This window comes from Sceloporus occidentalis, unplaced genomic scaffold (genome assembly GCF_023333645.1).
Source record: "Sceloporus occidentalis isolate IW3139 unplaced genomic scaffold, rSceOcc1.0.p SCAF_46, whole genome shotgun sequence".
Lineage (NCBI taxonomy): Eukaryota > Metazoa > Chordata > Lepidosauria > Squamata > Phrynosomatidae > Sceloporus > Sceloporus occidentalis.
Window position 1 is genome coordinate 7,233,221 of NW_028317026.1, and position 16,121 is coordinate 7,249,341.

General features: G+C 36.4%; 1 protein-coding gene across 1 annotated transcript in view; it reads left to right on the plus strand.

Annotated features, from left to right (window-relative positions):
- LOC149289386 (protocadherin Fat 4-like) overlaps nt 1-16,121 on the plus strand; it is a 197,976-nt gene that overhangs the window by 175,941 nt on the left and 5,914 nt on the right. The window contains exons 10-16 of the mRNA XM_089490751.1: nt 337-4,686; nt 6,796-6,900; nt 10,624-10,931; nt 13,957-14,042; nt 15,036-15,215; nt 15,471-15,595; nt 15,905-16,116. Coding sequence (XP_089346877.1) covers nt 337-4,686; nt 6,796-6,900; nt 10,624-10,931; nt 13,957-14,042; nt 15,036-15,215; nt 15,471-15,595; nt 15,905-16,116 — 5,366 coding nt within the window. The remainder of the gene's footprint in view (nt 1-336; nt 4,687-6,795; nt 6,901-10,623; nt 10,932-13,956; nt 14,043-15,035; nt 15,216-15,470; nt 15,596-15,904; nt 16,117-16,121) is intronic.

A 16,121-nucleotide genomic window follows, 5' to 3' on the forward strand; every position in this document is an offset into this window, starting at 1 on the left:
ATATTGTTATCTGTATTTAAGCATATGGTTATATATATATATATATATATATATATATATATATATATATATATATATATATATATATAAGATTGATTTTAGTGCACCTTTCCAAGGAAGCCCCATCTGCCCTTTAAAAATGAGTCCATCCTTATGTATGAGTAAACTACGAAAGGAGAATCATAGTAAAATGCCAAAAAATGGCAGCCTTTAGAATGCAACACCCTGCATCAAAAAGGGGTTAATGTTATTCCTTAGTTCCATGATACTTATTTTTTTCACGTGGGTTGTCTTAGTTTAGTAACGAATATTGTTTGTTTCCCTATTTGCTTTCAGACTCTTTTGTGTTTGCTGTGACGGTAACTGATGAGGACATTGGTTCAAATGCAGAACTTTATTTTTCACTAAAGGGACGGAACTCCAACAAGTTTCTCATTGACCCAATACGGGGAACTATCAGTACAGCAGAAGCTTTAGAAGGTCCTTCTGAAATAACAGTTTCTGTCCATGTGAAAGATGGCAGCCTTAATTCAAAGGCTGATTTTACCACAGTGACTGTGAGGTTTGCTAACAAAGCTGACTTCCCTCAAATACGAGCTGATCAGAAGACCTTCACATTTCCGGAAAGTCAAGAAGTAGGCACCCTCATTACAACATTGTTTGGCTCATCTTCCAGAGGAGGTTCCTTGTCCTTCTATATAGCTAGTGGTAATTTTGGAGACACATTCCATATAGATGAATTGAACGGCCAGCTTTACATCAGAAACCCACTGGATTTTGAAGCCATTTCTAAATATGTGCTTTGGATCGAAGCTAGAGATATGGGCTTTCCTCCATTTTCCTCTTATGCGAAATTAGAGATAACAGTTTTGGATGTCAATGATAATCACCCGCAGTTTAAGCAAGATCCAATCATAGCTGAAATAATGGAAAACCTTTCACCACGGAAAATAGTAGCTGTCTCTGCCAGGGATAAAGACAGTGGATCTAATGGGCAGATAGATTATACCATAGTGGATGGCAATAAAGATGGTTATTTTCATATAAACAGAGTTACTGGAGAGGTCAGAAGCACCAGGCCACTGGATCGAGAAAAGGTATCTCAGCATACTCTAACCATCAAAGCTTGTGACAGGGGTACCCCATTACAAAGCTCAATAGTAAAAGTTATAATTAACGTTTTAGATGACAACGACAACGCTCCAAGATTTTCCCAGATATTTAGTGCAACTGTTCCAGAGAACGCGGCTTTAGGTTACATTGTCACCCAGGTAACTACCTCAGATGTAGACGCTGGGGCAAATGCTGTCAGTAGATACACAATCACTGACACAAGTCTTCCCTTTCACATAAACGTCAACACAGGCGTGATCTCTGTAAGCAGGCCCTTAAACAGAGAGGATTATGATCGCTATATTGTACGGGTTACTGCCCATGATTCAGGGTGGACAGTAAGCACAGATGTCACTATATTTGTAACTGATGTCAACGACAATGCTCCAAGATTTAGTAAGCCATCCTATTATTTAGACTTTCCAGAAACAACTGAAGCCGGATCTAAAGTTACTGAAGTATTTGCATCAGACCCAGATGATGGATTGAATGGTCAAGTGTATTATTTTCTTAAATCTCAATCAGAATTTTTCCGTATTAACTCAACTACGGGTGAAATATTCAACAAGCAGCATTTAAAGTATCAAAATCCGAGCGTGTCAGGTAATGTTAATATCAACAGGCACAGCTTTATTGTAAGTGTTTCTGACAGAGGCAACCCTCCAATTATGAGCGAAACTACAGTATCAATCAACATTGTTGACAGTAATGACAATGCCCCAAAGTTTCTGTTGAGCAAATATTTTACCCCCGTTGCTAAAAATGCAAAAATAGGTACAAAATTAATTAAGGTAACAGCGATTGATGAAAAGGATTTTGGTATGAATTCTCAAGTAGAATACTGCCTGTCAACAGAAAATGCTAATGGTAAGTTTCAGGTTGACAAAGAAACCGGTTGGATCACAGTGGTTTCATCTCTTATGGTGGACATCAATAAAAACTTTATCTTGAGAATAACAGCAAAAGACAAAGGCAATCCACCATTATCATCTCATGCTGTGGTTAATATAACCGTGACTGAGGAAAATTATCATACCCCAGAATTTTCACAGAGTCATATAAGCATAACAGCCCAAGAAAGTCACACAGTTGGTACAGTTATACGAACTCTGTCTGCGAGGGATAGGGATTCTTCAATGAATGGAATAATCACATACAACATCACTTCAGGAAATGAAGCTGGCATCTTTGCAATTAACTCTTCCACAGGGGCATTGTCTTTGTCAAAGGGTCTGGACTATGAACTTTGCCAAAAACATGACTTAACCATCAGTGCCACCGACGGTGGATGGGTGGCTAAAACAGGATACTGTGTTGTTACAATTCATGTTAAAGATATTAATGATAATCCACCTGTATTCAGTGCAGATGAATATTTCCCTACAGTACAGGAAAATGCTCCAAGTGGCACAACTGTCATACGCTTAAATGCGACAGATATAGACTCTACTCCAAATGCCGTTATTGCATATTCCATACAGTCTTCAGATAGTGACCTTTTCGTGATTGATCCAAACACAGGCGTAATCACCACCCAAGGTTTTCTTGATTATGAAACAAAGCAATCATATCATCTAACGATAAAAGGCTTCAATGTGCCAGACGAAGATCGCTGTAGTTTTGTCACTGTTACAATCCAGCTAGAGGGAGCAAATGAATACGTACCTCGGTTTGTATCAAAGATGTATTATTTTGAAGTCTCTGAGGCTGCCCCTAAAGGAACAGTCATTGGGGAAGTGTTTGCAAGTGATCGTGACTTAGGTATTGATGGAGAAGTACACTATTTAATTTTTGGCAGCAGTAAGAAAAAAGGGTTCCATATTGAGAAGAAAACAGGCAAGCTTTATGTATCAGGTGTTCTAGACAGAGAAAAGGAAGAAAGAATCTCTCTGAAGATTCTAGCTAAAAATATTGGAAACATTCGAGGAACTGATATAGATGAAGTAAATGTCAACATCACTGTGCTTGATGCAAATGACCCTCCTGTTTTCAGCCTAAAGCAATACAATGTTCAAATCAGTGAAGGAGTACCTCCCGGTACACATGTCACTTTTGTAAGTGCCTTTGATTCTGATTCAGTCCCAAGCTGGAGCCGGTTTTCTTATTTCATCGGTTCTGGGAATGAAAAAGGTGCCTTCTCTATTAATCCACAAACTGGGCAAGTTACCGTTACAACAGATCTGGACAGAGAAATAATGCCTATTTATAATCTAACAGTTTTAGCAATTGATTCAGGAACGCCCTCTGCAACAGGAAGTGCATGCCTTGTGGTATCTTTAGAAGATATTAATGATAATGGACCCATGTTATCCATAACTGAAGGAGAAGTAAAGGAAAACCAGAGAGCAGGAACTCATGTGATGACACTGCAGTCTTCAGACTTAGATCTTCCACCAAATCAAGGTCCATTCACGTATTACCTCCTGAGTACTGGACCTGCTACAAACTATTTCAGTCTAAGCCCAGGAGGAATTCTTACCACAACAAGAGAAATTGATAGGGAACAGATTAATGAGTTTTTCTTATCTGTTGTAACAAGAGACTCTGGTTTTCCGCAAATGTCTTCCACGGGAACTGTCCATGTGAAAGTTTTAGACCAAAATGACAACCCTTCTGAGTCTCGAACAGTGGAGATTTTTGTCCATTATTTCGGAAATCAATTTCCAGGTGGTACCCTTGGTAGTGTTAAACCTCAGGATCCAGATGTCTTGGATAACTTCCATTGTTCTCTAACATCAGGGGTGACAAGTCTCTTTAATATTCCAGCAAACAGTTGTGATCTTAATTCCCAATCAAGATCCACAGATGGAACGTTTGATCTCACTGTTCATAGCAATGATGGAATGCACAGCTCAGTCACCAATAATGTTCGAGTTTTCTTTACAGGTTTTAGTAATTCTACAATTGATAACAGCATCCTCCTTCGAATAAACATACCAAATGTTAAAGACTTTTTAACAAATCATTACCTCCACTTTTTACGCATTGCTGGTTCTCAGCTAACTGGGCTAGGGACAGCTGTACAAATTTATGGGCTTTTTGAGGAAAATAACCGGACTTTTGTCATGACAGCCGTAAAACGAAGTAACAATCAATATGTTAACCCCAGTGGAGTTGGTACATTTTTTGAAAGTATAAAGGAAGTGCTGTTTAGACAAAGTGGAGTATGGATAGAATCTGTGGATCACGACTCATGTGCTCATAATCCTTGCCTTAATGGAGGAAACTGTATGAGGAGGCTTGCTGTGAACCCTACAATAAAGATCACTGAAAGTGTTCCTGTAATTTTAGTGGCAAATGAGCCACTCCAGAGTTTTATCTGCAAATGCATGCCGGGATACGATGGAAATTTATGTGAGACTGATATTGACGAATGTTTACCACTTCCATGCCATAATGGTGGGACCTGCCATAATTTGGTGGGGGGATTTTCCTGTAGCTGCCCTGATGGTTTTACTGGAATTGCTTGTGAGCGGGATATCAATGAATGCCTTTCCAGTCCATGCAAAAATGGCGCTGTTTGCCAGAATTTTCCTGGAGGCTTCAACTGTGTCTGCAAAGCTGGATCTACAGGTAAGAAAATAAAAATCACATTCTTACTTCCAAAGTATGAAAATATTATTGATGCACTTGAAGAATATATCACTTCACACATCATGCTTATTACTAGTTTTATAGCAGTATCAATTTTATACTTTAAATTGTAATGCATTTAAAAAAACTAAATGGTACATTCAAAGCTGTAGCCGGAGCTTGAATGTATTTCACATGACTAAGCATGGAGAGTTGGTCATATTAACTCCTTAATACCACTATGCAGTGAGGCTAGTCTGCAAAATTGACTGGCCCTGCATAAAAATTCACTGCATTATACACGTCCCACATAGCCCTTCATATAAAAGAAAATCACTGGGGTTTGCCTTAATAATGTATAGTGGAGACGGGGAGTTTACATTTGCAACTATCCTTTAACCTTCTGGTTTAGTGTTAGTTCTCAGATGAGTTTTGGGTAATGGTAAGCAGTGGGAATCCTAATGGATTCCATTGCCTTTGCAAAGGTACAAATCATGAGAAATAAATGTCCACATAAAAATACCTTAAAATGAAAGATTATTATTTATGCAAAGATAAAACCAGACATCCATGTCATTAATGACGTTAGCCAAAGGTCAAGGAGTGTTGCTATTCTGGAATGCTGCAGTAAAATTAATAATATGCAGAAATAATGTAGTGTCATCCATCATTTATCTATCCATCTCTAATCTATCCATCAATTGTTCCCTACGTAGCCAAAATATTTGTTTTGATCACATTAGGAAAAAATTCCCAAAATTCTCTGTTAATTCATTTTTAGATGCTTTTAAATCTCTACGGATATGAGTATTTGACAGATCGGAACCATATTGCTAAGGCATTCCCCTTTTACCAAATGATTCATTCTGACAGTATTTCTTTTCTTTAACATATGGAATTACCATTACATAAAAAATTGCAAATTAGGATCAAAATGCATAATAATGTAATGTGATTCGCCTACATCTTATAGTAAATGTGAATAGGGTTACATTTAATGTGTTTTATACATATTTAACAAAAATCCTTGGAAATACACTAAATGGACAAAAGTATTGGGACACCTGACCAACAGGGACAATAAAGACATGATCAGATGAGTTTGGTGTGGAAGAAATTGACTGGGCCGCACAGAGCCCTGACATCAACCCCAATCGAGCAACTTTGCGATGAACCGTAAGGGAGATTGTGAGCCAGGCCTTCTCATCCAACATCAGTGCCTGACCTCACAAATGCTCTACTGGATGAATGAGCAAAAATTCCCACCGAAACACTCCAAAATCTTGTGAAAAACCTTCCCAGAAGAGTGGAAGCTGTTATAACTGCAAAAGGGGGGACCAACTACATATTAATGTCTATGTATTTAGAATATAATGTCATCAAAGTCCCTGTTGGTGTAATGGTCAGGTGTCCCAATACTTGTGTCCATATAGTGTATTTCTTACATTGCCGCTGTTAATCTGCATATTAGAGGGTTGTACATAACAGCAGTAACAAAATATAAGAACCTAAATATTCTGAGACTGAGGTTTTGAATTGGTTCTTTCTGCAGAAATGTGGGTAGAATTGGTCTCTTATTAATCAGAAGCAGATAATATAGTATAGGTTCTTAACCCCTTTTTCAAAAATTCTTATGCTCCTTTATTAAATGATACAAGTCTACCATAAAATGTCTTGTAGATTATAAAAGACTTATTGAAGTTATTGCTTTAAGAAGCAGTTGTTCTCTACTTTTTAAGGGAGATTCACCTGTTTTCCCCCTCCTATGTGAAAACACTTAAAAATAAGTTATAATTTAATATTAAAAGGACTTGATCAAATGTGATTGAGCAAAAAAAAACAAAAAACAAGATCCAGTGCAAAACAATTTTGTAAACATCTGCCGGTTAGAAACACTATATATAGTTGGTCCTTGAATGGTTAAAATATCATATGCATTGCATTCATGTATGCTTAAAATGTAATTACAATAAACAATATTTTGCACATATATGCAGTCTTAGAGCTCTTAAAGAAGTAGAGACTATGGTAATTAATGGTATATTTAAATATTTTGTTGCTGAAACAAGGGACTATATAAGGATACTCATAGAATTTTGTCATTTGCAGGTAAACTCTGTGAATCTGCTATTAATTACTGTGAATGCAACCCATGCTTTAATGGGGGATCTTGCCAAAGTGGAGTGGATGGATATTACTGTCATTGCCCTTTCGGTAAGTTTAAAGATTCATCCATATTGCTTCTTGTCATTGCCAATGGTGGGGGCATATAGTATTGTCTTCCAATGGGATGAACACCCCTCTGCTGTAAATTATTTGGATTTTTTTAAATGACAAAGGGTAGAACTCCCTGATAGGACTGCCGGGGGATCCTGGCCAAGACTTCCATCTCACATACATTTATGTCTAGTCATCAATGCTACATGTTCAACCCCTGTGTCCTCAGTTAGTAAGATGATTATATATATGTATGTATGTGTGTATATTTGTATTTATTAAGAATTAACGGATGTACTTAGTGTTTTCCATCTGAGAGAATAATAAAAGTCCAGTTGTATAAAACATACAGTAAGCACAGTATATGTATGGTGGCTGGCTGTAGGTGAGATGGGGTCAAGGTATGGGTAGATCATAGGGTTTAATGTTTAAATAATCCCTTGTGTTTCTTGTGGCACTTATCAAATCTTAGTAAATTTGCCGGCAGCCTACAAAAATGCTAATTAAATAAATAATGGCAGGTAAATGTAAAATAATGGCAGGTAAATCTAGATGTATCAGTAAACTAGATGCCTACATAGTAACATATTGCAAATTTGATATAAATATAAATAAAAGCAATGCCTGTTACTCACATTTATCAATCATTTTAAACATTGGTAAAATTATTGTCAGTTAATCATGAGTAGAAAATACATCTAGTAAAAAGTATGTAACGTTAGATTAGGTTATTATTAAGTATTTTGTTATTTTAGCATTTTACATTAACTAGATGACATGCATCAGTAGCCTTGCAATTTCCTGTCTATTTTTGTAGAATTGACAAAGAAAACAAGCCACAGAGATTCACTAATTTTCACTACGTTCTTACAATATTAATCCCATTCAAAATGTGTAATTCACCCATTAAAAAAAGATTAAATTCTCTGGGGAGATAAAAAGCTTTTAAAAGCACATTTCCCATTTCATTAACTTTCACATTAGGTAGAACAAGGGAATGCAATTAACAGACTGTATAAAAATCGCAACTGCGTGTATGTATATTATAGTTGATGGGGGATATTTTTGTTATATATATATATATATATATATTTATACACACACACATATATATATATATGTGTGTGTGTGTGTGTGTGTGTGTGTGATTTACAGCAGACATAAATCAGCATGTTTAAAGTATGCAGTCTGAAGAATCGGGCCATTTTAAATTGCATAATCATTATTAATCTAATTAATAGTGTTTAATGGGAAACTCTCATCATTTTTTTTTACTAGTATCACATTAAAAAAAATGACTTGTGCTATTTGTTTTTTTTAAACAGTTCTATTTTTTGCATGACATTTATTTTTCCACGCATTAGTCATTTGTATGTATTGTAGCTCTGTTATATATCTAGGTCATTTCTAAATTTATAATAAAAAAGATCAATAAAAAAAAAGATGATGCTACAACATTAACAGCCGGTAACATTCCAAGTGGAATAAACTATGAAGTCACAATGTTTCTGTATTACCTTTTATCATATCTCATCTTTAATTGTTTGGAAGCACATTACTCCGTAAATGCCAATATCATCAAGTATTGGAAAGAAAACAGCTGAGAAGGTCAAAGAAAGATGTCTTTAAAATAATTAGAACTATGTCTTCATACGTTTTGGAAGTGTAACTACTTTAAATCACTTCTTTCCATTCCCTTTTAAGCCAGGAAGATATTTTTTTGGAAGGCAGTTACCTCATAAGTTAGTGTATGTTTTCCAGTTTTTGCACAAGAATATAACCTTATTTATCAACTCTATGATCAGCATTTCTTGGAAGCATGAATAAAAAGGACAGTTAATTAGTTATCTTGGAGATGTTCTTAAGTTTATAAAGTAAACAAATCATTAACAAGGAAATATTCTATGTGAAAGACAGAACTAGCATAGTTGTGTGCAAAGAATGCTCCTAGAACACAGAAGGTTCGGTCCCAACACAGTCTGTTCTCACAGTGCTAATGGTTCTAATGCTCTTTTTGTGTTTTACATTGGAGTTTCTGTAGTGTGTTACCTGTTCTTTATATTATAGTAGTATTAATATATAAAAATGTAATTATAAATATCAAACCTGAGTTTTAAGTATTAAGACTGTTAACTCATGGAAATAAATAACTCCCAAATGCAGGGGCGTAACTAGAAGCCTCAAGGCCCCGGCCTCTGTCTCCCTGCTCTGCTGCGGTGTGCAAGGCTTCACTGCCGAGCGCCGGCATATGACGTCAAATGCCGGCGCTCAGTGTGAAGTGCCGGCACCCGAGACAGACGCCTCACACTCCCACCACTGCGGCGGCAGGGAGCAGAGGAGACTGAAGGGCGCCGAGCTGTTGCTGAAAACGACCGCTCGGCACCCCTTGGGCCCCCCTGACTGGCAGAACTCCAGGGCCCGGTCGCAGTCGTGACCCCTGCGACCCCGGTAGTTCCGCCACTGCCCAAAGGTTTCAACAAGAAACACATAGGGATCTGCCTGTGAGGTATAAAGGTAACCAGTACAAGAAAAAGAAATCCGCACAACACACACAAACACAATAGCAGTAGCTGTAAATAGCTTCCTCGTTTTGTTTTCGAAAATATTATTTCCATACATGGAAACTTTCCAGGGTAGCCTACCTGGAGCTCTCCTGGGGCAGTTGCTTTGTGAAGGGGTGGTGAAGACCTGTGTATTGGCAGGGATAGCTAGATGCAGTTCCCTAAACAGCCTACATAACTATTGATCTATTTAAACATGGCTGTGTAAACGTCTACACATTTTAATACCTAGTTGATGAAATGTTTTAGTAGATTTTTTTATTAATTAATTTATTTATTGCTGGTACATTATGGGCAGCAGTTAGATTTTTCTGCAACTGCACGTTTGCATTGGTGGCATTTATTAGGGAACATAGCACAGCGTATTCCCATTGGAGATGAATGAGACCCTTCACATTTCCAGATGACACTGCTTTTTGCATTTTAACTAGATTATTTGATACAGTTCACTAAAACGTATAAGAACAGGATTAAAGGTTTACCAGGACTTTGTAAAAAGGTAAGCCAACTTCCCCAACTTTTATGCATCGTTAATTTCTTTTCTTTTCATGGAAAATATGCAAAAGAAGAAATCAGGCACAAGTTAAAATGAAAAATGAATCTGCTGCAATTTTCTGGCTTGAAGTGGTTCCATTGCTTTCCATGTGAAAGTAAGCTTAAGAAACCAGAAGGAATGAGAGGCACCGTATGATTAATGAAGTGTAGGAAGCAGCATTCGACTTGCTTGCAAGGGAAGAAAAACATTATCACATAGCCGGCTAGTGAAACCATCTCTTATACAAAGAACTTTACCTGACTTTTGAATCCACAGTACTAACTTTGTTTTAGCCTCACCATGGTCAGCTAATGAAGTTACCGGTAGAGGTTAAAGAAAATACAGGAGGGTTGAAATAAAACACAGCTGGAAATCATTTTATAAAATTAACTCTTTCGTCATGTTAACAATATACCATAGCGTAATCTTTCTAAATTTTCACACAGAGAATGGATTCAGCTACGCTTCAATAGTAGAAATTATGTTATTCTAGCAAATTACTGTCCTGCCAAGACCTACATATAAATTGATTATAATTGTCTGATTGTTGTGAGAAAGTATATAACTAGAACACTACTATCAAACCAAGAAGTATCATTTTTGATTGTTTATTCTTTTTTTTAGGGGTCTTTGGAAAACACTGTGAATTAAATAGCTATGGGTTCGAAGAACTGTCCTACATGGAATTCCCAAGTTTGGATCCAAACAATAACTATATATACATAAAGTTTTCTACCATCAAAAACAATGCCTTGCTTCTTTATAATTACGACAACCAGACTGGTGATACTGCAGAGTTCCTGGCCCTGGAAATAGTAGATGAGAGGATGAGATTTTCCTATAATCTTGGTGGTGGAACCTACAAGCTTACAACAATGAAGAAGGTGTCTGATGGACAGTTCCACACAGTGATTGCACGCAGAGCTGGGATGGTATGAAATATTATTCATTTTTTAAGTACCATGAACATAGGTGTGTGTGGCTGAGATAAAGGAGCTCTTACGATGTTACATTCTAGTCAGTGTTTGAGGAGGAAGTTGAAGAGTAGGAAAGGACTGCTTGAATAGGGATGAGTTGATAGACTAAAGTGGGCAGAACCTGGGTGTGTAGTCATTGTGGCCAAAAATTGCTCCCTTGCCTCAAAATTAAATATATCTGTGTGGAAGCAGCGCTCCATGTGGAATTTCAGGATTTAAAGGTTTTTTTTGTAGAAAACAGTATATTCTGTTAATGGTTTAATGACGGGAATGCACACTTATTCAATTAATGATACATTTTAACTGCTTATATTACAACATGATTCTTACCAAAATCACTTCACTGTCATTTAAATATTTCAGCTATTTATTTGAAAAGCATATACCTTTTTATAATAAGCGTTACAACACATACATATGGAATGCATTGAAAACTCACCTTATAAAGAGAAATGGAACGGTGAAGAGTATTAGTGATTAATAACATTTGGATCTTAAAGTTTCCATGATTACAAAATTATTTAAACATTTGTTACAGTTAACTTAGTTAGTTGTGATAAAACTGTTTGTATAACCTCTATTTGCAATGTTAACACAGCGCAGCTTTCCATTGCATGGGGCCCGCTTAGTGAAATACTCTTTGCTTGGTGAAGATCCTGCATAGGAAACCACAGATCATTTTTCCTGTTAAACATCACATATTGTCCTTAAAATAGAATATATATATATATTTTAAAAATAAAATCAACAGCTTACCAATGTTTTATATTAAAATAGACCAGACTGCTTTAGACCATTTCATAAGTATCTCAATATTACTGACTAAAATAACATATGAATGGTGATGGTGTCCACAACTCATATTTGAGTGTTGAATATTGTAAGAAAGAATGGTCATCCTTCTAACAGTTATTTATTTTCCCTAAACTATGCATATTTCCTGTACTTTAATCCAAAAAAGTTTCCAAATAATACCTCACCCTGTTCTTTAATCTTTATGATGCAAGCCCCAAGAAAATAAAGTGTTTTCTGATAAAGTAGATCATCACTCCCCATTTTACTAGGCCATATGCTAAACCATCTGTACCGTGTTTATGTCTTTATGAAGAGCCTGAGATCTTGACCCAATAATTTGAAGAGTGACTTATGAAGTGGCATTTTATGCAAGCTAGGTTTCCATATATATATTTACTCACAAAGTCCATTGCACACCATTCCAAATGTTCCAAGCCTGGTGCTAGTAACCAGCAGTTTCCATACAAAACACTCTCAAAGGATGCTGACCATCCTTTGAGAGTGTTTTATATATATATATATATATATATATATATATATATATATATATATATATATATATAGTACTGTGCAAATGCTTTAGGTAGGTGTTAAAAAATGCAAAGTAAAGAAAAATCTGAATCAAATCTATATCTGGTGAGATCACCCTTTGCCTTCAAAATGGCATAATTTCTTCTAGGTACACTTGCACACAGTTTTTTTTAAGGAACTCAGTAGGTGGGCTGTTCCAAACATCTTGGGAGAACTTACCACCGTTCTTCTGTGGATTTATGCCGCCTCAGTTGCTCCTGTCTCTTCAGACTCGACCCAGACTGACTCGATGTTGAGATCAGGGGTCTATGGAGGCCAGACCATCACTACCAGGACTCCTTGTTCTTCTTTACACTAAAGATAGTTCTTAATGACTTTGGCTATATGTTTGGGGTCGTTTAGAGGCCAATCAGATGCTTCCTGATGCTGTGCTTGGTCTTGCCATAGTGTACGACTTTTAACTGTCTTCGGCAACCTCACCCTGTATGCAACCAGGTTATTGTGAGGTTTTTTTCCCTTCAAAGATTTCAGTTCTTACATGATTTATCTTTGTCTCATTCTTTAACATCACAAGAACCTGGCATTTTAACAGGGGTGTGTAGACTTTTTATATCCACTGTATATATGTTTTTTTATCTTAAATACATTGTTTATACTTGGTAATAAGGGGCATGTTGACCTGATTTTTACTACCCAGCTTATAATCATTAATTATAATAATTTTAATATTTCCCATGTTACCCAAACATTTTATGACTATTTTTTATGTAGCAGGTTATTTGTTTTAGAATTAAAAACATGAATTCCATATGCAAAAAAAAGTATAATATAAGTCCACCCTAAACCCACAGGATTTCATATCTATCATTTCCTAAAGTGCACTGGGAGGTTGTGGGAAGCTGGTAAAGGCATTATGTTGTCATTTGTGACATATTGCAGAATAGACAAGAAAAGACTTAAATGAAAGAGGAAACTGAAGAGTAGCCTAGGAACATATTGAAAAGGAAAAGAAGCACTCTCATGCAAATACAATACTGTAGAAGTCCATATTTACATATAAGGCATTATCTAGATTAGGTGAACTTTGCAAAATAGATTGTGAACAAAACATTTGTGTGCTTAATAAGTTACAGAGTAGATTTATTTGTCTTAACAATTATAATAAAATAATCAGTTTTGCATATTTTGGTCTGGCATGGGTATTAAATATTCTATAAATACTATACATATTCATTCCCCCAATGATTTAGGTGTCCAAGTTGGGACATCTTTGTTGGGGAACAGAATAGAGGTGGGGTCGAAGGGGCTTGTTTAGAGTTGATTACACTGTTGTTACACTGCCTACCTTAACCAGAAACTGGGACCGTTTGTTAAAAAACAGGTTAGGAGGTATGCATTCGTAGACCAACAGATATGTGGTTCATGTCAAAGCTCAATGTTATAGTGATCTTATATTACGTTAATATGACATTGCGATTGTATTGGAGGGGAATTGTTGTGGCGTTTATAGTTTTTTCTAGTTTTGTATGCCACATATTAGTAAGTAATCTGAATTTACTGAATTGGCCTTTTAATTTATCCCAATTTCCTCCCCAAATGTAAGTGGAGAGCTGTTGCAGATTTGTTTAAATGTGTCTTTGTCCTTTTGCTTTAGGCGGCATCGTTGACGGTAGACACGTGTTCAGAAGACCAGGAGCCTGGGTACTGCACTGTCAGCACTTCTGCTGTTTCTACTGACTGGTAACTATTAAAACTTATTTTAAAATTATTATAGATAAAAACGTTACATCGTAGCTGTTATCTGCTATCAAGTGACAGTTACTGGAAAGTCAAACCTAAAATGTGACATTTAATCAATACACAAAATTTACATTTTAATTGTCAAGTTGTATTTACTAAAATTCTACAGGTGAAGGGTAGACTACGTGCTCCTTTTGATTTAAATGTTCACAAGTGATTCATGCTCATTAGCATACTGGGGAACTCTCTGGGTTTGACCAAGAGTCTCCAGGTGAATCGCTGCTTTTCCTAGTCTCCTGGATACTTCTCTTGTTCCCCATGCAGGGGGGGAGCAGTGTTTAGACACGCCCACTCCCCACCCACCATCCATGCTACTGAATACTGTTTGGGGCTAGCCCTGGCTACTTGGCCTGTAAGCCTTGCCCCTCACAAAGACACACCTCCAGAAGAGGGGAGAGTTCAGAGTAGCCTGCCCCTGGAATTTCTAGGTATGCCCAATAGAAGTACAAAAAAAATCCTCTAAGCAGGAAATATTGCTTTGTAAAAGTATACATAAGGCAACCCAAAATCTGTTCATTAATAATTTTGCTAATGTCAAAATTTTAATGTTTTTTTTACGATAAGGAAATGAGTTTTGTTAACTTTGTATTTAATAGGCAGTTCCTATGTCAACCAAATATATTAAAGGGACTTTCTACAGATGACATATTTGGCACAATGAATAAATGTTTTATTTTTGAAATTTGTAGCTGATCTGAAATCGTTTTAATCTTTTTGGAGCTTTTCCACCACAGTATGAATATTGAATTATCTAAAAGAAGAAAATTAAGAACAGTTTTAGATTAACAGATACACAAATAATAATAAGGCATGTGGTATAAGCATATCGTTCCCCTTTTCCGTCGAGAAAAAAGAAAGGTGATTTATACCGTGATCATAATCGTTTGAAAAAAATATAATTTATTTTGCAATGATTCTTCTTTCTTGGAACAGGACACTGGATGTTCAGCCAAACCGAATAACAGTAGGAGGTATCAGATCTCTGGAACCTATACTACAAAGGAAAGGACAAGTAGAAAGCCATGACTTTGTAGGTTGTATAATGGAATTTGCAGTGAACGGGCGTCCTCTAGAACCCAGCCAAGCATTGACAGCACAAGGAATTTTAGACCGGTATGTTTTTGGAACTGAAGAATATAACATAATTTAGCAACTGGTTATTGTTTAATGTGTCATTGCAGGCTGCTAACTTTTTAAAAATGCAGTGGAACAATATCATACAGATGTTCATCATACAATACAGACCGCATTTCTCATATTCAATATGAACCCCAATACATTCTAGAATATCATCAATTGCTCATTGTACAATCTACGTACATTCTAAGGAGCTCACATTAATTTGTGGTTTTTTCCCTATTTCTTAAGGTGTCCCAGATCTGAAGGATCCTGTACAACCACCACTTGCCAAAATGGAGGAACCTGTGTGGATAATTGGTTCTGGCAGCAGTGTAACTGTAAAGATGGCTTTACCGGGAAGCACTGTGAAAAATGTATGTTAACTTTTAAAATGCTATTTAATGAGTATGCTTCCCAAAGGAAAATGGCCAGCATAGCCACAATATCAAGCAATGTAAAGTATAAAAGTACCCCAAAAATCATGTCACACAATACACCCACCAAATACCCTTATTTTATACAATTTGAAAAACGCATATGCACGGTTGCACCAGGACTATCGGACACAAATCCTGCAATTAGGTCTTGAACAAATTAGGACTATTGGTCGTTAATGGGCAAGTTACACCAAATGGATGTTCTTTCAAATTTTGTTAATGCACATATGTTTCCTTCATTTTCAGACATTAGCCCAGACACGGCCTTGTCTCTCGATGGCAAAGATTATCTTGAATATTCTGTTAGTCAGACCAAGAAACGGGAATATCTGATGAGGCCTCGCAGCTTGGATTTAGAGTCAATTTATGCCAATCATTTGGAAATAAAATTTAGGACAAGAAGCGAGAATGGCATACTTCTCCAAATCCATGAATTCAGCAATTATACTATTGTGAAGGTAAA